The sequence below is a fragment of the Melanerpes formicivorus genome, unplaced genomic scaffold (assembly GCF_026170545.1).
Source record: "Melanerpes formicivorus ecotype bairdi unplaced genomic scaffold, bMelFor1.0.p_v2 SCAF_7, whole genome shotgun sequence".
In the NCBI taxonomy this organism is placed as follows: domain Eukaryota; kingdom Metazoa; phylum Chordata; class Aves; order Piciformes; family Picidae; genus Melanerpes; species Melanerpes formicivorus.
The window spans coordinates 24,883,217-24,906,374 of NW_027142359.1; the positions used below are offsets into that span (position 1 = coordinate 24,883,217).

At 50.3% G+C, this 23,158-nt stretch overlaps 2 protein-coding genes across 10 annotated transcripts in view; one reads left to right on the forward strand and one right to left on the reverse strand.

Moving 5' to 3' along the window:
• Positions 1-8,894, reverse strand: part of KLHL20 (kelch like family member 20) — a 29,500-nt gene extending 20,606 nt beyond the window's left edge. For 2 of the 9 annotated variants that reach the window (XM_068141484.1, XM_068141477.1), the window contains exon 1: positions 6,512-8,384. In XM_068141484.1, coding sequence (XP_067997585.1) covers positions 6,512-6,534 — 23 coding nt within the window. In that variant the 5' untranslated portion in view covers positions 6,535-8,384. Of the gene's footprint in view, positions 1-6,511; positions 8,385-8,736 lie in introns of those variants that run through there. The other 7 variants (XM_068141481.1, XM_068141480.1, XM_068141479.1 and 4 more) reach the window with 7 other exon arrangements.
• Positions 8,895-12,388: 3,494 nt separating this feature from the next.
• On the forward strand, positions 12,389-16,114 carry LOC137442560 (uncharacterized). The gene is made up of 3 exons (XM_068141497.1): positions 12,389-14,995; positions 15,353-15,497; positions 15,959-16,114. The coding sequence occupies exons 1-3, from the start codon at positions 14,189-14,191 to the stop codon at positions 15,994-15,996; spliced, it is 990 nt and encodes a 329-aa protein (XP_067997598.1). The 5' UTR covers positions 12,389-14,188; the 3' UTR covers positions 15,997-16,114.
• The last annotated feature ends 7,044 nt before the right edge of the window (positions 16,115-23,158 follow it).

Genomic DNA, 23,158 nt, shown 5'->3' on the forward strand with positions numbered 1-23,158 from the left:
TACAAGCTCCTTCCAGGGCATTGGAAGCACCCAGAAGGTCTCCCTCAGCTTCCTTTTCTCCAGACTAAAACAACTCCAGTTCCCTCAGCCACTCCTCACTCTACTTGTTCTGTAGACCCTTCACCAGCTTCATTGCCCTTCTCTGGACCCACTCCAGCACCTCAATGTCTTTCTTGCAGCGAGAGGCCCAAAACTGAACCCAGTATTCAAGGCCTCGCCAGTGCTGAGTACAGGGGCACAATCACTGCCCTGGTAGTGCTGGTCACACTGTTGCTGATACAGGCCAGGATGCTGTTGGCCTTCTTGGCCATCTAGGCACACTTCTGGCTCATCTTCAGCCAGCTGTTGATCAACACTCTCAGGTCTCTCTTCTGGACAGCTTTCCAGCCACTCTTCCCCAAGCCTGAAGTGTTCATGGAGTTGTTGTGACCCAAGTGCAGCACCTGGCACTTGGTCTTGTTCAATCTCATACAACAGGCGTCAGGCCATTAATTTGATCTACTCAGGTCCCTTTGTAAAGCCTCCCTACCCTCAAGAAGATCAACACTTCGTCTTAGCTTTGTGTCATCTGCAAACTTACTGAGGGTACACTCAACCCCCTCATCCACATCACTGATAAAAACCCATTACCAGCTTCCCTGGTACACTAGCATTTGTGACCTGCCACTAACTCCTAATATGGTCAAAATCAGGTAAAAATAAATCTAACTTTGCTATGCCACTGCTCAAAGTATTTTGCATCACATTTGAAGGGAAGAATTAAACAAGCCAAACCAAAACCAGCTCCCATCTTCTCCTCTCATTATTCTGTCAAATGCACTTTCTAACCACAGGGAAAGCAGTCTCCTTGCAGCAGTCAGAATCATTCACTTGCATCTTAGGCTGTTTTCCCATTCTTTCCACATCCTCTCCTTGATCATCGTATTCAGATGTTTCAGACCATTACCTCTTCTTATCTTAGTTACACAGATCCAGCTGAGTCTCCCTTCTGGGTTCTGCCACTTGCTCCTGTTCAGGCTCTGCACCTTCAGTGCCTCCTTTTTTCCATTTTTTATCCCTACTCCATCTTTCTTACATCCATCACCGTTCTCCTTTTCTGACACCTCTGACAAATCCTTCAGCAGTTACACTGCCTCTTGCTCTCCTCCACCCACTCTTGTCCCTCCCAACCCAAATTCACCCTGTGGGGTTTGACAGCCATTTTCAAAGCTCTGCCAAGTTCCTCCTGAACAATGCAGATAAGCTCCCCTCACAGCAGCATACACAAGCTGGGCTTAATGGTACCCCTACAAAAACCCCAAAAAACCTTGGCTGAAGATTAATTTACCTAATTGGCTTACTTCCATAGTCCTTAGCAACTAAGGCCAGAGGGTAGGTAATTTAATCCCTCTACCAAGAGATGGAGAAAGGTGGTGACAAAAATCCCCCTGTAGAGTTTAGCTCTTTCTGAGCAAGCCAAATGGATTTTATTATGCATTAGGGATTTCAAGCTATGTCAAACCAACCTCAGGAGGAAAAAAGGGGAAAATAAAAGCCCTATTAAGACACATGCTACTGTAATAACTTTGGACGGTTTGTCTTGACTAGGCTGTCAGTCAAAGCTTTTAAGCAGAGAAAAAGTACTCTTTAAATAAAGAAAAACCCCACATTTTACATAACTACAGCCCACAAGAGATGGTCTATATCCAGGACAGGGCCTCCTTTTGGAAAGCAGAACCCCCCCCATTACACCTATAGGCTTTCCTCAAAGAGAACCCACACTAAAAACAGACCTAAATCAGATCTCAGAGAGCTTTCTAGACTGGCACAGATTCCAAGTACAGAAACACTAGAGTAAGGAATACAGGGCACCTTGTCAGTCAATCCCACCAGCCACAGAGCGATGGGATTGACCATTTTATGCTACGTGATTAGGTTTAGGCAATAGTCCTATTCCTTCCCACCCAAGACAGGAGTTTTCTGCCCAAAGGAGACTCTGTTGAACATGACTTTAGAAGGAGACTGGTTAGTACAAACTGGAGGCATTCCTGCCTTGTTCACATCAGCGTACTGCCGAGTGCCTGTGTTGCATTGTCTCCTTCCTCCTGCAGAGAAAGTGCTGGTTAATGATTAAGGAGAACTGAATGAATGGGGAAAAGAGTGATAATCAAATTAGCACTCTTGATTCATCCATAACTTATCTTTGGGTAACCCAGGAGGTAGTGATCTACGGGCTCAGGAATTTCCATAGTGGATTAAACCAGATGCTTGATGCACTGTGGGCTGCTGCTATACACTGGCACAGAACAGTGAATAAAAAGGACACTGTGTCTGATGGCATGTGTCTCCACAAGGAGACTAGCATAACTGCATTGTGTGTGCATCATGCATATATATGCATAAAGAACAAAATGATGAGTCAGTAGCTCAGAGGTGTGAAAGACAGAAGGCAGCACTTGATTCTCATATGGCAGGCTAGCTGCCTCCCCCCAGTCTCCACTCACAAAGCTAAGAGCTGCTCCTGAATACTTGGGGTGATTAAGAAGGGTTGAGGATCAGAGAGGAAATGTGTATGCAAGGATAAAAGATTCACACTCAGCTATGCAGATATTCTGGGATTAGCTTCCATCAAAATGCAGGGCTGGGGAAATCAGCAAATACAATGGGATTAAGAAAGGGCTGACAAAGGATCAGTTTTTATAGCACACTGCTGAAAAGTACAAAGGGGAACACAGGCAGGCAGGCTGCAACACCAACAGTCAGCTAAATAAATAGGCTGCTCTGCCTCCATTATATGCAGCTATGCCAGTTCCCAAAACTTCATTCATTAACACAGGCATCTATGAGACACCCATCTTTAGAGCTTGTAGCAGCGTCTTCCAACATCAAAATCTAACACTGTCATAGAGGCTCCACAGCTTTCAAGGCAGAGTGGCTTGCCTTTCTTTAAGATAATGTATATTTTAACATGAGATTACAGGGAAGCTTTAACACCATTCAACAGAAAACAATATGGTGACCTAGAGGCATATGAAACAGAACCAGACAGATTAAAACACTGACTGAAATCCAAAATCATATACGGATCTCTCAGATTTCAGCAGCAAATGAAATCTCAAACCAAAGAGGCAGAGATTTCTGTCAATGGCTACCTTTGAATGTAACACAAAAAATATTTCCAATACTCATAAAAAAACCTTTTGGAACAAGTATCTTGGCACCTTCAGCAACAGAAGTGACACCACGACACTGCCAACTACGTGAACAGAAATTGCTTTATTGTAGCAACCAATGCTCTAGGAATTAGTTAGCTAAAAGTCTGATTATTAGTAAAAATACCACTGATACCTCTCCTTACCTAGACTGTAAGGCTTAGTTACATCCTGTCATTGTGGTCAAGTTATTCAAACAAGCAGATAAATCTGACTGCAGTAACTCAAAAGAACAAGAGGAATCTGGTGTCTGTGTCACTATTCACACTGTTTAGTTTGACTTTCCCTGACCAGTCAAGCCCAGAAAACTCTTTCATCAAGAATGAGGATATCCGTGCTCTACAAGATGAGGTCATCACTGAAGTATTCCAAACCTTCCTAAGCCTTTTGCACTTTGTTTTGGGCAAGAGCTATGTCCAGACAATTGGTTAACTTCACACATGCATGCAAGTAACCCAGGCACATCCCCTTCAGAATCCACAGCATCTCCTCCTCAGTGGGGTTCAGCTGCCTGCGCTTGAAGCCAACTCTGATATGACACTGCTGTAACCTGGGATCACGCTGCCAGAAAAAAGAGGTGGGTGAAAAAGAGCTGGGAGCACCTCCCCACCTTGCCTGGTAGCTGCTCTAGACCTCATGCCTGGCCTGAAATATGTTGAAAGGCACTTCTGCACCTGACCTTGTATCCCACGGATACTGACCTTCTGAGTTGGCTTCCTGGCTTGACCCTAGCCCTTCATCACTACACACTTGCCTGATGAGTATCAGATCTTGACTGACCCTGATCATCAGATCTGCTCTGCTCTCCTTGCTCAGGTACTGTGGAACTCCAGGAAACTGGAGAGGTCCCCTCTGCCTTGCTTTTACCTTCAACAAGACAATGTTCTCTTGCTGCTCCCTGACAGTAAGAAAGAACAGGCTGCCCCGAACAATCTGCATTTCTAACCTGAGTTAAATCCTGTTTGAACATCAATGCCTTTTCTCTACTATAATCTTGACAGGAATAGCTGCAATGCTTTTTCTGTTCAAATTGTACTTCCCACTCCTGAATGCTGCACACATTTGATACCAACTCACCATGTTTACTGATTCAGTACAGACCAAGACTCTCTCCCCTCCTCTCGCTATACCTAACAGAACGTTTATGTGTGGTGTTAGCCCTGAGGAAAAGGATAAAAGGGAGTACTCTGCCATCTGCTTAGCTGGACTTCAGGAAGATCTGAGGTTGAAATCCAATCAGGAACCTCTAATCATTCTCTGCTAAAACATGCAGTAGGAATAATGTTTAACAATCCACGCAGAAGCCCTTAAAACATGAAACCATATTCAAGAACTGAAGTCCACAGCTCAAAACAGAGCCAGGCTCATCAGGCTAGACTGCAGCAATATAGTACATCCAGGTGCAGACATCAGTTGAACAGTTAGACCAAAAGTAAAGCCATGAAAATATGTCAGATACATTACCCATGCTCTATCACAGAATCACCAAGGTTGGAAGAGACCTCAAAGATCATCAAGTCCAACCTGTCACCACAGACCTCATGACAACTAAACCATGGCACCAAGTGCCACGTCCAATGCCCTCCTGAACACCTTCAGGGATGGTGCCTCCCTGGGCACAGCTTGAGACTGTGTCCCCTTATTCTGTTGCTGGTTGTCTGGGAGAAGAGAGCAACCCCTTCCTGGCTACAACCAGAGAGGGAGGGAGGTACTGAAAGGTCTGGTCTGCACCCACTATCCAAATAAAGTTACAAAAGCATAAAAGCCTCAAGTGCCAGGATCAGCACCACAACAGAAAAATCTCTACATCTTGAGGCCCGTGCTGTTGCCACCAGTGGCAGACAGAACTTCAGTGACAGCGAGACCAAGGCCACAAGCCCACAAAAGAACTTCAGCACTTTCATCCTCTGCCTCAGTGCAATACGCAGAGAGCAGCAGCCAAATTTACAGCCTCAATTTTTCTATTAGGAACACCAAAAAATGGAAAACAAGAAGGGATGCCAAGCTAGTCACCAATTTCACATCATTCTGTAAAACCATTTGGGTAGGTGTGGTACATCATATGAACTTGAAAAGCTGTGGGTTTGCATTGGTTAAGATTTAAACAGTCTCCGTTGCAGAATACTTCAGTGGAAGAGAGCTCCTCTGCTGCTTAATCCATCTTGGAGAATGAACAACCCACTGTAAAATTCACATCCAGCTCCTCATTGCCTAAACCACATTCCTTATCTTGGCAAAAATATTGAACAATACAGAGCCCCAGCGATGCCTGTATCACATCCCAAGGTTTACTCATTAGCTGAGCTGAAGCAGCAGCACAGGCTTTTTCTGTTGCGCTTGAGGGGTTCATTTAATTAAACAACATAGTGTCACTCCTCAGGGGTTTAAATAACTATTTATTTCTTACCTCCTTCCACAAAACAGAACCCAGGCTAATGGTAGCTTCAAATGTTGTAGCTAGAAATACTCTACATTACAATTCCTTCTCTTTTCTTACACGAGTGTTTACAGAACCATCCATAATAAAGTTTTCCTACTTTCAACATCCTAAAGAAAGAGGACAGACTAAGCCTGAGTTGACAGGAGTTCTCTATACTTCACTTGGAGGCACAGGACTTCAGGAAACTTTGCTTCCACATAGCCAGTATCACCTACAGAAATATATTTCCTGCTAAGTTTTGCCATGGGATTACCATCAGATAGTGCAAAGCAACCAGAACTTGCAGACAATCCTGTTTGCCAACCTGTCAACGTGCTGAATTACTGTGACAATTTTTTCCTCCACATAATAGATGTTTCTGACAGAACCACAGCAAGAACTCCCCTGAATTAAACTTCAGCTGCATCGTCAGCTCATTAGAGCCGAGGCAGCTGGCAACCACTATTAGAAAAAGAAACCTCCTTTTCACCCAAGACCTCATCACATCCACGGGACTAAACTCCTTCAGTTAAGGGAAAATTAATGCCCCTTAGAAATTAAGCTTAAATTTATTCCCTGGCAGTTTGTTATACACTATTTGAATACCTAAGTAATTAAATATTGGGTTTTAAACATGCTAGTAAACGGGGGAAGCAGGGAGAGTGGATGGAGAATTTTAACTTCTCTTCTGTAGTCTTCCTAAGAGCCTACTCACCTAAAAACATCTGGTCTTGCAAATACTAAAAACTAAATACATTTAAGGAATGACTAAAGATTAATGTTTTATACTCTGATTCTCCTAGCCACAAAAAGAAAACCAACACTTTATGGTCTAGGCATTTATGAAACCACAGTTTATCACATTTGTAGAAGAGAAGGACTATTCTTTTCCATATCTTACCTGCGCATTGGCTTTCCGTCCATGCACCGTGAAGAGAAACCTTCACCCTTTGATTCAAGACCTGATCCAGAAGGGAAAACAAAAAAAGAACACTCTGTGATATTCTGAACCAAGAGAACCTCTCTTCAGACCAGCTCTAGGACAACAGAACTGACCACGTCTACATACTAATAGGCCTTCAGGCTCTAATCCAGCTATAAAATTCACAGCCTAGATTAACAGAGTCTGGATTGCAGAGAACAAAACAGAAGAAAATATAAGCATCATAAAAAGTAATTTCACCACAGCTGCATAATGGTTCTTTAGGTAAATGGAGCACATGCATCAAAAAGTCAGTAAACTGCCTCCCAGAATCCTTAAAATTGTTCTACCAAAGGAAAAATACCTCAAGTAATTCTCTCTCCTTTCTCTGAGCTAGGAGGCATCTCTCCCTCATACATTTACTAGAAATTTAAGGCAGGCTGGCACCCAATAAACAGCACAGCACTGCTCAACAGCCACACTGCAGAACCAGGATTTGATAGAAGATAAAATTTGTGTCTGGAAATTGAAGATAGCTGTGTGCCCCAGAGGTAAGAGGTATGCCAGTAATGGTACTACATCTGCAGAGATTAATGAGGCTGCCCGATGCTCACGACAATTCCACTCCAAATACTCATTTTCTGAGACAAGTAACAGCTGAAAACTGCACAAGCCTTCAATAGTCAATCTCTGACTTCTAACTTTAATGTAGCTGAAGCCTTTTTACAAGGGCATCACTCAATTCCATTTTTTAAATGGCTGCTCAGTAAGGATATATTTAATTCAATCATTTAAAGCAGTAAGCCTAACTTTTGGTCATGTTTTAAAAGAACAGAAGGATGGTGTTTCCATATTGATAGGCACAGACTTCTCCCCGTCCAGAAATGGAGTGTGAAGTGAGAAACCAGTGAAACCATAGGAAAGGCACTGACAGAACGAGACTGAATAACTCTTAAAATAAACAGAAGTAGCATTTTAAATAGAAAAACTTGAATTTAGGAAGAATTTTGGAAAACTGAGATTGTCAGACTGGAGCCTGGCTTCCACTATTAACAAAATATTTCTGGCACAATTCAAGTTAAATTACAAACTGGTTACAGCTTTATTTAGCAGCATGAAGAAGCACTTTATTGTATATGCAACATTCTCTAGGTACATTACCACGTAAACACAAAGGGAGCAGTTTGCCAGTTAATGAAGAATAAGCTCAGACTTGCTGTCTTCCACAACTGCAAATTACACAGGTTCATACTTTCCTGCAACTGAAGAAAGCCAATTCCTCCCGGTTAGGGCATTGCATACCAATTTCAGTCGGAGCTACCACTGCCCAGACTGTCCCAAATCAGACTCGGCTATCTCCTGTCACCAGCATCGAGGGGCTTCCCGGAAAAGCCAGCTTCGTCGCATGCAGCCGCGGGGAACACCCGTTGCCCACCCTGGAAAGTAGCATCTCTACATCCGCCCGTGCACAGCGTACATGCAAAAGCCGCTCTGAGCATTCGGCATATGCTAGAAAACGTGGACAATGCTATTCTTGGAGCCTTGATTGCATCAAATATGATCCCCTTAAACCCACATTAAGTGACAGGGGGAGGAAAAAAAAAAAAAATAAAGAAAATAAATAACAAAACAAAACAAAAAAAAAGTCCCGATTCCTCTATTTGGTGTTCTCCGCGGGGCAGCAACTGGGCAAAATAAGGGTTTTCCCAGCAAAACGTGGCCCTGGCTGCCGGGCAGCGGCAGGTACAAGCAGGTTCTCCGAGAGGTGCGGCTGCTCCCCTACGGAGGAAAGGCTCTCCCGTCCTGTCCGCTCCGCCCCAAACACCCCATGCAGGCAGCCCACGGAGCACAAGACACGGAGGGAGGGGTAGGGGCACGGACCCCGGCCCACAGGAGCACACAGAGCCGAGCCAAAGAGGGGGACACGCTCCTCCAGGCCACCGCCGCTTACCCTCCGGCCCCGGGACCGGAGTGCCAAGGCCGCGGTGGGCGCCGCGCCCCGGCGGCCTCCCGGGAAAGCACGACACATGCCGATACCGGCCCAGTCCCGCCAGCACGGCGGCACCCGGGCAAGGCAGCACACCGAGACCGCAGGAGATGGGTAGCCAAAGGGCACCTCCGCGAAGCTATGAGGGGGTGAGCGGCTGACCCCAGGCCCGGGAAGCCGCCCCCTAGCCTGACGCCGCACGCCATCGCTCGCTCACTCACGCCGGGCGAGGGGTCCGTCACCACCGCCGCCGAGCCACCGTCCCGCAGTAGACCCAGCCGAAGCGAGAGAAACCGAGCCCAGCCCGCCGGGCCCCTCCTCAGCGGCAGGAAGCACTCCAGCCCCGCTCAATATCCCCTCCAACCACCGCCGCCGCCACGGACGGCAACGCGCCCGCCCCTTCCGCTCCCGCCCCCGCCGCGCTGTGCCACTCGCCGGTGGTAGTGGCAGCAGCCAGCCGTCTACAGCCAGCAGCCTACAGCCCCCAGTCCGCAGCTGCCCGGCGACGGGCAGGGCCTGCCGTCGGCCCGGCCTGCTTCAAAAGATCGCCGTGATTCCGTAATGCCCGTGGCAGCCTGGCACTCCGGGATGACCGTGTGCACGTGTTCCCGTCAGGCCGAAGGGACGGTAGGATGCGCATAACTGCCGAGAACAGACGGCAGAGTCCCAGTCCGGCGGGGCGGACGTGGTCCGCTATGGCTCTCCAAAGGAGACCTTGTCGGACCGAGGTGGCAGTGGCTGCACACCTGCACGCGCGGCAAGCTTGCAGATGATACCAAGCTGAGTGGTGCAGCTGAAAAGACTGAAGGAGTGAGATGCCATCCAGGGGGACCTGGATGGGCTGGAGAAGTAGACTCAGGAGAGCCTCATGGGTTCCATGAGCCAAAAGTGCAGGGTCCTGCACCAAGACTGGGACAACCCTCAATACAGGCTGGGGGATGATTGAGAGCAGCCCTGCAATAAAGGACTTGGGAGGTACTGGTGGACAAGAAGCTGGACATGAGCTAGCAATGCATATCTGCAGCCCAGAGAGCAAATCACATTCAGAGCTGCATCCTTTACTAGTTATGCAGTTAGGGAATGATGATGTTGCAAACAGAACTCCCAGGGCTATCAAAGATGACTTCAGGGCCCTGGGAGACCTGGTTGAGGGGTCAGGGGCACAAATAATTTTTTCATCAATACCCTTAACTGCAGGAGGGAATACAGTAAGGAACAGGTCAGCAGCTATAGTTAACAAGTGGCTTAGAGGCTGGTGCAGTCAAAAGAATTTTGGTTTTTTTGATATTGGGAAACTTTCTACTGCACCAGGCCAGCTGGCAACAGATAGAGTACATCTGTCCCAGAGAAGGGGAAAGATCACTGTATATGAGAACGGACTGTCCCCCAAAGATAAAAAGATCCTGGGTAGGGAATTGGCGGGTCTCATCGACAGGGCTTTAAACTAGTTTTGAAGGGGGAAGGGGCTGAAAAGAGTCCTCTCAGACAAGAGTCTGGGGGCGACAAGCTAGAGTCGGAGGTGAAACCAGCAGCCCAGCTGCAGTGCATGTACACTAATGCACGAAGCATGGGTAACAAACAGGAGGAGCTGGAAGCCTTGATGCAGCAGGAAAATTATGATGTAGTTGCCATCACAGAGACGTGGTGGGATGACTCACATGACTAGAGCACTGCAATTGATGGTTACAAGCTCTTCAGGAGAGACAGGCGAGGAAGAAGGGGTGGAGGGGTGGCCCTTTACATCAGAAAGGCACTAGATGCCATTGAGATGGAGATTAGGGACGATCGGGTTGAATGCTTGTGGATAAGAATTAGAGGTAAGACCAGCAGGGCAGACACCCTGGTTAGAGTCTGTTATAGACCACCCAACCAGGAGGAAGATGTTGACGAAGCATTCTATAGGCAGCTTAGGGCTGTCTCAAGATCTCCGGACCTTGTTCTCATGGGCGACTTCAACCTGCCTGACATCTGCTGGGAACTCAACACGGCAGAGAGGAGACAGTCTAGAAGGTTCTTAGAATGCATGGAGGACAGCTTCTTATCCCAGGTGCTGCGAGAGCCTACCAGGGGAAAGGCTATGCTTGACCTCCTCTTCACCAACAGGGAAGGACTGGTGGGCGATGTGGTGGTTGGAGGGTGTTTGGGGTCCAGTGACCACAAGATAATTGAATTCTCGGTTTTTGGTCAAGCCAAGAGGGGCAGCAAGAAGACCTCCACTCTGGACTTCCGGAGGGCAGACTTTGGGTTACTCAAGGAACTAATTCAGAGGGTTCCTTGGGATAAAGCCCTTAAAAACAAAGGGGTCCAGGAGAGCTGGACCTACTTCAATGAAGAATTGTTGAAGGCTCAGGGACAGGCTGTGCCAATGTGCCGGAAGATGAGCCGCTGGGGCAGACGGCCAGCCTGGATGGTTCATGAACTTTTAATGGAACTGAGGGAAAAAAAGAGGGTGTATCACCTTTGGAAGAGAGGGGAGGCAACCCACAGAATGTTTAAGGATGTTGCTAGGTCTTGTAGGAAGAGAATTAGGGAGGCAAAAGCACACTTGGAGCTTAAACTGGCCTCTACTGTGAAGGACAACAAAAAGTCCTTCTATAAATACATTAATAGTAAGAGGAAGGGGAAGGACAACCTCCACTCCTTGGTGGATACGGAGGGGAACATTGTAACAAAGGATGAGGAAAAGGCAGAGATACTTAACACCTTCTTTGACTCAATTTTTACTAGAAGGGCAGAACGTCTTCCTGACAGCTGGCCTGCAGAGCTGGCAGAAGGAGCCAGGGAGCTGCACAGTTTCCCTATGTTCCATGAGGCGGTGGTTGGAACTCCCCTTAGCAGCTTGGATCCCCACAAGTCCATGGGACCAGATGGGATTCATCCTAGGGTGCTGAGAGAGCTGGCAGATGAGCTGGCCAAGCCACTCTCCATAATTTTCCAGCAGTCCTGGCTCACTGGCGAGGTCCCAGAGGACTGGAAGCTGGCCAACGTGGTGCCCATCCATAAGAAGAGCCGGTTGGATGAGCCAGGGAATTACAGGCCTGTCAGCCTGACCTCAGTGCCAGGCAAGATCATGGAACAGGTCATCCTGAGTGCAATAACACAACACTTACAGGATGGCCAAGGGATCAGGCCTAGCCAGCATGGATTTAGGAAGGGCAGGTCCTGCCTGACCAACCTGATCTCCTTCTATGATCAGGTGACCCGCCTGGTGGATGTGGGGAGGCCTGTGGATGTAGTCTACCTGGACCTCAGCAAGGCCTTTGACACCGTCCCCCATAGCAAACTGCTGGCCAAGCTGTCAGCCCATGGCTTGGATGGGAGCACACTGCGATGGGTTAGAAACTGGCTGGAGGGCCGAGCCCAGAGAGTGGTGGTGAATGGTGCCACATCCAGCTGGCAGCCAGTCAGTAGCGGAGTCCCCCAGGGATCAGTGCTGGGCCCCATCCTCTTTAACATCTTTATTGATGATCTGGATGAGGGCATTGAGTCTATCATCAGTAAATTTGCTGACGACACCAAGCTGGGGGCAGGAGTTGATCTGCTAGAGGGTAGAGAGGCTCTGCAGAGGGACCTGGACAGACTGGACAGATGGGCAGAGTCCAACGGCATGAGATTTAACACATCCAAGTGCTGGGTTCTGCACATTGGCCACAACCCCATGCAGTGCTACAGGCTGGGGTCAGAGTGGCTGGAGAGCAGCCAGGCAGAGAGGGACCTGGGGGTGCTGGTTGATGGTAGGCTGAACATGAGCCTGCAGTGTGCCCAGGCAGCCAAGAGGGCCAATGGCATCCTGGCCTGCATCAAGAACAGTGTGGCCAGCAGGAGCAGGGAGGTCATTCTGCCCCTGTACACTGCACTGGTTAGGCCACACCTCGAGTACTGTGTCCAATTCTGGGCCCCTCAGTTTAGGAAGGATGTTGACTTCCGGGAACGAGTCCAGAGAAGAGCAACACAGTTGGTGAGGGGTTTGGAACACAAGCCCTCTGAGGAGAGGCTGAGGGAGCTGGGGTTGCTCAGCCTGGAGGAGACTCAGGGGTGACTTTATCACTCTCTACAACTACCTGAAGGGAGGTTGTAGACAGGCTGATGATGGTCTCTTCTCCCAGGCAGCCAGTACCAGAACAAAAGGACACAGTCTCAGGCTGCACCAGGGGAGGCTCAGGTTGGATATTAGGACGAAGTTCTATACAGAAAGAGTGATTGCGCTATGGAATGGGTTGCCCGGGGAGGTGGTGGAGTCGCCATCATTGAAGGTGTTCAGAAGGAGACTTGATGGGGTGCTTGGTGCCATAGGTTAGCTGTTTGGGTGGGTTGGATTGGTTGATGGGTTGGACATGATGATCTTGAAGGTATCTTCCAACCTGGTTTGGTTTATTCTAATAAAGTTTAAAGTTTATTCTAATAAAGAATCATGGCTGGCAGATCAGAGAGGTGAACAGACCCCTCTGCTCTGGTGAGACCTCACCTGTGTCCAGCTATGGGGCCCCAACACAGGAAGGAAGTGGACCTGCTGGAGTGAGTCCAGAGAAGGGCCACAAAATCGGAGGGTGGGAGCACCTCCTCCTACAGACAGGCTGAAAGGCTTGGGGCTGTTCAGCCTGGAGAAGAGAAGTCTCTGGGGAGACGTTATAGCTACATTTCAATATCTAAAAAGGACCTACAGGAAGGCTGGGGACAGACTGTATTGAAGGGCTTGTAGCAATAAGATGAGGGGCATGAGTTTGAAACTGCAACTGGGTAGATTTAGGTTGGAAATAAGGAGGAAGTTCTTCACGATGAGAGTGGAAAACCACTGCAACAGGTTGTCCTCAACAGATGTGGTTGAGGCCCCATCCCTGGAGACATTCATGGTTAACATTCATGGTTAACCTTGATGTGGCCCTGGCCAACCTGATGTAGTTGCAGATGTCCCTGCTCACTGCAGGGGGATTGAACAAAATGACCTTCGAGGTTCCCTTCCAACCCGGTGCATTTTGTGATTCTATACCCACAGAGCCTGGAGGGGATGTGACAGTTATTCCCCATGTCCCTATAAAGTGTTTGAGGAGGAGAGCTGCTCACCCTGCATGGGCAAACGCTAGTACCCATCTCCCAGTGACATTCCCACTGGTGCCCATGTCACAGTGAGGTGCTTGGTGGGTGCCCATGGCTGACAAGGTGGCAGTGGCTGCTGCATGCCCTAGGTCCCCCTGGGTCATGCCATCCCACCAATAACTGTAGACTACTCACACTCCTCATCCTTTACATTGAAGATTTTTATGAAAACAAGTGGAACTGTGCCATGGCTGCCCCACTGGGGCACAGCACCGGGTGCAGCTCGGAAGGAGCTCTGGGCACGGCACCAATTCCATGGGGGACAGTCCATCCCTCTTGCTGGGCTCGGTGTTTGCTCAGGACGTGGCAGTGGGAGCAGCAAGCTTCAAAATCCACCTACACAGGTCCTGCTGCACACCTCCCTCTCAGACGTCATCCCCTGCCAGGTGGGCGGCAAAAGGCATTGTGACATCACAGTACTTTGTGACACGTCAGACCTTGACTTGCCTTATAAGTAGAACTCGCAAGGACGGATGTGCAGACGTGCAAGAGGTGGCAGCCAGTGGCTGAACTCTGCTCAGGGTGACGGCCCAAGTCAGCTTGCGTGTTGAGATCTTCCCTTGGGAGACGGCACGATGTGGCTCAGCCCAGTTGTCTCCCTCACAGTGGTTCTCTCTCTGCTGTGTCTGCTGACTGATGACCCTCGACTTGACATCTCCAACAGTCTTCTCGTGTCCAGGCGGCAAGTCCTCCCTGAAGAACTGAAGGAACAGCCCATGGGTGCCGAGCGCATGGCTTTCAAATGCCCCAGCGGCTGTGGCTTTTGCCAACACCACGGGTCCCGCATGGGTGTTCTTCCTGAAAAGGCAGAGCAACCTGCTGCTGACCCCCAGTGCGCATTCTCAGAGTGGCCAGGAAGCTACAGTCTTAGGATTCTCAAAAAATGGTGCAAGTTCTGGATGAGCTTTCTGCCTGAAAATGAGAAGCAACCAGACACCGAGCTCAAGAACACCTTCTCAGAATGGCCAGGAAGCGTTGCCCTTCGCATACTCCAAAAATGTTTCTGCTTCAGGAGAGATGTTCTTGGGAAAACTGAGAAGCAAGCAGGTGCTGACCCTGAAAGCCCACTCTCAGAATGGCCAGGAAGCTTTGGCCTTTGGAGATCCCAAAAATGGGTCAGGTTCAGGATCGGTCTTGCTCATGAAAACCTGAAGAAACCAGATGCCGACTGCAAGGGCACGTTCTCAAAACAGCCAGGAGGCTCTGGCTTTGGCAGACACCGGGACCCTGACCTGCCCTTCCTTCCAGGCCAGCTTTGGGAACACCTTGTCCCGGCAGACATGATCTGCCTGCTTTACTGGGCCTGTCAAACGGTGTGGCTGCTCTGCATGGTTTGGGTTGCACTTGGCCTCTGGAGAAATGTGAAGAGACCCCATGGACAGGTAATTGAGATTGGTCCCACAGGAGCAAGGAGCAACTTCCTTGTCAGGAGCAAGGAAACTCAACTGAGCTGGCCAGGATGGCTAGCAGGAGAAAACTCATTGGGGCTTTCTAGCCCCAGCATGTCCTGAGAGGTCCTCTGCCTCTTCCCCAGGAATATGCCAAGCCAAAAGGCTGAAACCCTCCAGGAGCCCCAGCACATGACAGGCCTGCTGGAGGTTTCCTCAGCCCGAGGCGAGGGCACAGAGCAGGCCTGCAAGGCTGGAGTTCTTCCAGAGAAAGCCAAGCCTAGCAGAACACTGCTTGCTCCCTCAAAGTCCCTACCTGCTTGATTGTGACCCCAGCCCTGTCATTTCTAGGGAAGGAGCCAGACAAAGGACAGCTGGCGTTATGGATTGCTGTGCCGGATGGAGGACAACGTGGCCATGTGCTACATCGCTGTCCACCGCCTCCGCCTGAAAGAGCTCTGCCGCCACTACTACAAGAAGGCAGCACAAGAACAAGGTAAGGAGAGCAGAGCTTTCTCTAGTTCCCTGGGCAACTCCAGACAGAGTGTGCCCAGTGGGGTGGCAACAGGCCTGGCTGCTCTCCATGTGGGGTGGGACCTGAGGCAAGAGAGAGCAGGCATACATGGCCGTGTGGAGCCCCAGGGGTGCCCATGTCCCAGGTGGAGAGGCCCATAGCTGGCAGGGTACCCGGATCCCCATGAGGTTCCAGGTGTGTGCCCAGGTACCTCTGAGGTGCTATGCCTCACCATGTCCCAGTAAGGTTTGTGGCAGATGCTCCCCATGTCCCTGTAAGGTGGCAGTGTCCAGTACCTGCCCATGACTCAGAGGGCTCCTGAAGCCTCTGGACCTCCATAGCTGGTGTGAGGCAAGGTTAGGAGGAGGGGCAGGCATGGGTGGAAGTGGGTCGATAACAATTGCAAATGCAGCACTCTGCAGTTAATGCTGAATTCTTTTCAGGGTCACAGCCAGCTGCTGCATCAGGGCCAGCCTACTGAAGCTTGCACATCCTTGAAGAGGACAGCCAGAGTATGAGCACGTGGCAGAGATGCTTGGGAACCTTGCCTAAACTCTTCCATCTTCTAGTGTTGTTGACATCAATAAAGTGCATTGTTCTTCTGGCACGTGGCATTTTCAGTACAAGGGGATCCTGGGAACTAGCAAGGTGAAAGGCAGTGCTGGAGCTGCTGGAGAAGTGGGGGAGCTGCTGTGGGAGACAAGCATCCATGACTGCAAGGTGCCCCGTAGCTGCCCATCTTCCAGAACAAGGGCTCTGCATCCTGGCAGGGTTCTGGTGAGGTTCCCAGGGGGGCCTGTGTAACAGAGACATGCCTGGTGGGTTCCCATGTCCTAGTGAGGTGGCAGTGGCCACTGTATGGGCCCTATGGGTCCCGTCCCTCCAGCACTACCTGTGGGCTAGTCACACTCCTCATTCCCCACCATTCAGGGCACACACACACAACCGCACTCCTGGTCACAGCAGCCTACCGTCTTGCTTGCCCAGCACTCTCCAGACTGACAAATGGCATGCCTGTCTCACATTTTCCTGCTGACTCCTCCATGGCCCATGTCTGGGTCAGGAACATGCTGGGTTGTCTCTTAAGATTCCCCCCCCCAGCACGGCCATCTCTTGCACAGACACCTGCAGCATCACAACAGAGCCTGGTGCTCACGTACAGCAGCCACAGCTGCTGAGGGCAAGGAACCACGGGCTCCCCACACTACACAAACTTGGCACTCACCTCCCGTCCCAGGGTCTGCCCTCAGGGCGTGCTGCTGAAGGTCACTCTCGCTGTAAGAGAGGCAGCAGCTCACACAAACGAGGCCCTGTGTGCCTAGAGACCGGGAGCTGCGGAGAGCTGAGCACAGGTTTAAGGCTGAAGCCAGCCAGCCGCCCCTTTCCCACCATTTCCCAGCTCCTCCCTCAGGCGCCACAGCCGCCCCTGCAGGCAGCCGGCGTGCCCTCAGCCGGCGCCATTCGGAGCAGTGGCAACTCCTCGCCGCCCTGACGTTTGGCCAGCCCCTGTGAGCCCTCCGCACAGCCGAGGCAGACACGATCCTGCTGTTCCTGCAGGGCCTGCTGAGCTGTGTGCCTGCTCCGCGTGGCAGGTGTGGGTGAAAGCGGGTGGATAGCAATTCCACCTGCAGCACTTTGGTCCAGGGAATTTTCCTCAGGGGCTCAGCCAGCTGCAGTGTCAGGCCCGGCCTCAGCTCCCTGAAGGCTCCTGGGCTTGAGGCCACCTGCATTGGGTACCAGCTTGTGAGAAATGAACTCACTGCTGAAAATGTATAACCAGTTTATTATAAAATAAAGGCAACACAGCGCTGGGCACATAGCGAGTTTGCTAGAGGCGCACCCTAACAACACGAGGTGAACTGATATAGACGGCAAACATACGTATTAATATATTAAAGCGTACATATTCATCTATTCCCCAGCACGCTCCCACCCCTCTCCATCAGGACAGACAAAACCTGCACCCTTGACCTGGCCAGTCTTTAGACCTGTTGCCACCTCCCCTTTCTTTCCCAATACCCCAGACAATACAGACCCATCAGCCCAGCGATCCAGGCACAAGGATGGGGCACGCCCGGTCCCCAGCAATTCCCCTTGCGAAAGCCAAATATTATAACCAGTTTCTCACAACCCCTCCCCTTTTTTTTTTACTACATTTGGCTTGAGCCATAATAACCTAATTTAGCAATAATTCTACAACAAGCAAAAGGATTCCCAATTTCAACTTCCTGGTAAAGGGAATGCGATAACAACTGATGTTCCTTGCCTGAAAATACTTCCTCTTTTACTTTAATAGGTACTATCTGGGTGACACCTTTCTCCCTCCGAGTGGTTAATCCTGGGAATTAGGAGTCCGGTTTGACTTGCAACTCCACTCACATGGCCTATGGGGTTGCTGCCCACAGCCATGGTTCTCTATCTTCTTTGTGGCAATTGCAGAGGTCTACCCAGCCTTCCCTCCTTCAATCCCACCAATGCTCTGCTCGGACAGTGTTTCCTTCCCTTGTCCAGGGAGGTTGTACCAATTTCGAACCCTGACCTGTTTCTAGTTTGTGATGTTTTCAGGCAAGGACCATTACCACTCCTATTCTGATACTGGAACTCATCCTCATGTCCTCCATTTGGGGTACCACGGTCCATTCAGTGGATGGATCCACCCGTCCTTTAACTCTGGTTGCATGTTGGCTGTCTGTATTGCAGTCTCTGTGGTCCCACTAGCTGAAGACAGTTTCTGGTACTTTAACACAAAGAACACAGATGAATCCTCTGTCCTAATCACTTCAAATTGTAACTACAACAGCATACATTTATACACACACTCTCAGCACATCACTGTAGTGCATCAGAAAAATTTACCATCACTCTTCTAAATAACCAGTTTACCATTACTATTACACTTTACCCATCCCCAATGACATCGAGTCCCAGGATCTTTTATACACAGAATGAAATCCTTGGTATTTTCTTGCAATGCAGATTCAGATGTTTCAAAAGGTGGGTTTGTCTCGCTAGTTCCAGAGCCTTCAAACCGAGGTATTCCTGAAGTGGTCCTTTTACTCAGGAAGCATGTGTCCACTCTTGTTCTGCAGTACGGACAGCTGTATCTGTTGTTAACAAAACCAAGAAAAGATCCTTCCCAGGGGGAAATTAGTGACTCTCCTTTCAAAGTTGTTATTAACACTTTACCCCCAGCTTCAATCCCATATACATCAGGAATCCCAAAGGTGGGATCTGAGACCAGAACAAAACAAAAAGCCGCTTTCTGGGCCTCCTCTACTAATAAAGGTCGCTGATAAGCAAATTTGCCCTCACCTACTTACAGAATCTAGTAACTTGGAACAATGCCCTACAGGATTTTTACTTCCAGTCCAGTCCTGGGTCAACACCCCATATAGATGTACAAAAAGATCAAATGATTTGTCCATGTCAGGCAAATTTAAAACAGAGCATCAATCAACATTCTTTTTATTTATCCAATCACTCATCATCTTCTGGACTCCATTTAATATTTACCTCTTTTTTTCCTCTCTACCCATAATCACCAGTACCCTTACAGCAGTTACCAACATTCTAGCTTTTGCCTTGTTTCTCTTCATCCCTCCTTACAAACACCTTCTGAGCTTCACGTAGTAATTCTTCTAAACCTCTCTCTTGCCAATCCTCAATCTTTTCCAGTTTCTAATATCTGCCCATGGTTTTGCCACAAACTGCATCCTGAGAAGTATCACCCCAGCTGCAGAACTGGGATCTATTCCAGAATAGAGCTGCAAACTTCCCTTTAATCTTACCATCCACTCCATAGGAGGCTTCCTCTGATACTCACTATAGGCTTTCTCAAAATTTCTGGGCACAGCTTCTTCAATTCCTTGTCCCATGTTTTGTCTCCCCTGAAGCTGTTGATGGTCCCCCACTGAGGATCTTGATTAGGCCACTTCTGACTTCTTGGTGGTCCCCCCACTCTGATTTTACCTCTCCCATATTCTCATGCCAGCCTGTCTTGCCTTTTCCTTGTCTTTGTCCTTAAATACGGGAACAGGGGTAGGGCGTGAAGCCCTAATCCAAACAGCAGCATATTCAGCTTCTTCCCTACTAAAACATTTTTCAAAGCTTGGCTCCCTTTTCTCAACTCATCGTCCCAATACTATAATATGATCCCTAAGGCGCTCTCTGAGATGGGAATGGGAGGGAGTTCTGATGACTTGCTTTTGTCCCATTCTCCTGATCACTAATCTCTGCCCGGGGGTCAAAACCGAGCGGCGGCAGTTGAAACGCCAGCTCCGAGCCACCAGCCCGCTCCCTGCGAACGACCGACCCCCCCTCACTGTGCCGATCTAAATAACCAGTTTCCCCTGCAAAGTCAAACCGCAAAAAAAACTTCACCCGCCGCAGCCCAGGTCCCTGCCCTCCTGCGGAAACCTGAAACCACGGAAAAAACCTTCCCGAAGCAGGTCCCTCAAACCGAGGTCCCCCCCTAAAAACCGGGACGTCAGACCCGCGAGCGTGACCGCGCCACGGGCCCCCACAGTTCAAGTCCCCTAAGGAACCGACCGCAGAATACGGAAAAACTCCTGAACCCGGGTCTCCCACCGCCGGAACCCCGGAAACCAGGACGTCAGACCCGCCACCGCCACCGCGACGCGGGCCCCCACGGCCCAGGCCCCTCCAGAAACCGGACCGCAGGAAACCAAAACCCCGAGACCGGGCCCCTCACCACCGGGACGCCGAACACCGGGTCGCAGCGCTGGTCGCCCGATCCCTACGGACGACCAGTCTCCACAGCCCCCAGACCGTAGAAACAACACTGCCCCTTCACAGCCCGAATCCTCCAGGGCTGTGAAGACCACCTGACTACCAGCCAGAATCCTCACCCACAGTGAAATTCCGGCACCCCGTAGCCAGGACCCCTACCCAGGCAGAACTCACCGAACGGCCTGGATCCTATGCACCCTGATTGACACGAATTATTTTTCCATACATCGCACCCACCAATTCTTCACTAAAAAAAAAAAAACGACTATCCACCTTCAGTCTCCAATTTAACATCCTTAGCTACCGGGACTTTAAACCTTTCCCTTTTTGCCCCTAAAACTCGCTCTCCACACCCCCTCTAGGAACCTTGTTCCTTCTCCGACCTGAGCCTGGCCACCTCCTGGGCCTGATCCTTTATCAGTCCCTGGTGGGCACGGTTCAGCCACTACAGCTCTCCCCGCAACAGCTCCTGCTCCGCCCGCCGCACTACCGCAGGTGCTGGTGCAAACACTGACTTGCAGCTCCGGCTGCTCTACGCGCAGCTCCTACCCTAATGGCCCCGGCTCCAGGCCCGCCCGGAGCCAATCCTACTAAGCTTAAAAAAAACAAACAAACAAACCCTTAACATCTCCCCCACAATCTACTTTTCCTTTTTGCCTTATCCTTATCCTGCGTATTGTGCCTCCAACACGCAACCCCAGAGGACTGTCCGGGGGTATATCCCTGGGTACCCTTGTTGCTCCCATGTTTCCCGGGGCTGGTCTACACCTGACCCTTGCCCCATTTCCCGAGGTCCACGCTTTCCATCACCAACTGCTTCGTCCCTTCACTGGCCAAGTCCCTCGCGGGTGCTTGGAAACGCAGTTATAAGAACTCCACTATCACTTCGTGAATCCAGACTGTCCAGCCCACGTCTCACGCATACACGCACACTCACTGACCTCAATACCGGCCCAACCGTACAATACTTACAGTCCTTTTCTTGCCCGGATCTTTGTGCACTAGAATTACAGGCTAGTTTCGGGAGGTCCTTCCCTTGCCTTTATCTTATAATGTCAGCGGGATTATCTACCCGTGTTCTGAGAGGCTTCCAAGTCCTCCATCTGGGCCGCCGAAATCGGCGGGGGCGCCCCCCCTTCTGAAGGGTCCCAAAAGCCGTTGCAGACAGGGTAATCACGTCGGGGTCACCAAATTGTGAGAAATGAACTCACTGCTGAAAATGTATAACCAGTTTATTATAAAATAAAGGCAACACAGCGCTGGGCGCATAGCGAGTTTGCTAGAGGCGCACCCTAACAACACGAGGTGAACTGATATAGACGGCAAACATACGTATTAATATATTAAAGCGTACATATTCATCTATTCCCCAGCACGATCCCACCCCTCTCCATCAGGACAGACAAAACCTGCACCCTTGACCTGGCCAGTCTTCAGACCTGTTGCCACCTCCCCTTTCTCTCCCAATACCCCAGACAATACAGACCCATCAGCCCAGCGATCCAGGCACAACGATGGGGCACGCCCGGTCCCCAGCAATTCCCCTTGCGAAAGCCAAATATTATAACCAGTTTCTCACAAGCTCTACTGAAGGCTGGATGCAGCAGCACCCAGTTGATCATGTGCCTACAGGGCAGCCGTGGCCAATGGGTGGCCATGCTGTAATGGGTTGCCCGAGTCCACCTGGCACTACAACCAGTGGAACCATGTCGAAACATTCTGAGGAGGATCCCTTTTTCCAGGGTCCCTTTTTTCACCCACCCCTGAAAGGTGCTGCCAGGGCTCATCTCTGGCTCCCCGAACGCCAGCCAGAGCTTGCTTGTGCAGCAGACACCTTGGCACCTTGTCAAAACTCACTCTGGGAGCAGCCTGCTTCTTCCATCTTCTGCCACTTTTCTGATCAATTAAGTGCATTGCTCCTCTGGCACCTGGCATTTCGGTACCGAGGGAATCCTGGGCAGCAGCAGCGTGAAAGGCAGCGTTGAGAGCCAGACTGCTGTCTGTGGGCTTGCAGAGCTGAACCTGGAGCACAGTGGCCCACCAGTGCCATCAACCACGGCATTGCACAAGCCCAAAGAGGGCACAGACAAATTAAGCCACCGTCCCACAGTAGACCCAGCCGAAGCGAGAGAAACCGAGCCCAGCCCGCCGGGCCCCTCCTCAGCGGCAGGAAGCACTCCAGCCCCGCTCAATATCCCCTCCAACCACCGCCGCCGCCACGGACGGCAACGCGCCCGCCCCTTCCGCTCCCGCCCCCGCCGCGCTGTGCCACTCGCCGGTGGTAGTGGCAGCAGCCAGCAGCCTACAGCCAGCAGCCTACAGCCCCTAGTCCGCAGCTGCCCGGCGACGGGCAGAGCCTGCCGTCGCCCCGGCCTGCTCCAAAAGATCGCCGTGATTCCGTAATGCCCGTGGCAGCCTGGCACTCCGGGATGACCGTGTGCACGTGTTCCCGTCAGGCCGAAGGGACGGTAGGATGCGCATAACTGCCGAGAACAGACGGCAGAGTCCCAGTCCGGCGGGGCGGACGTGGTCCGCTATGGCTCTCCAAAGGAGACCGAGGTGGCAGTGGCTGCACACGTGCACGCGCGGCAAGCTTGCAGATCATACCAAGCTGAGTGGTGCAGCTGATAATCAAGATTATCTTGCACTGTTACTTGCTATTAATGTGTGTTGAAATCATGCCATTATGCGTAGTTTCTGAAACTCGGGGGGTACTCTGCTATGCTTGCTCTGAAAACAACCTCAACAAACAAAAAAACAGTAACATAAAAAAACCCAACAGAACCAACAACTTTTTTTGACTGCCTCAGCATGCTGTCATTTCTGTAATGAGAAGTTCTATAAAATTCACCTGCTTTTAAAACCCAGCCTTCGTAGCTGCCATTTCCGGAGTC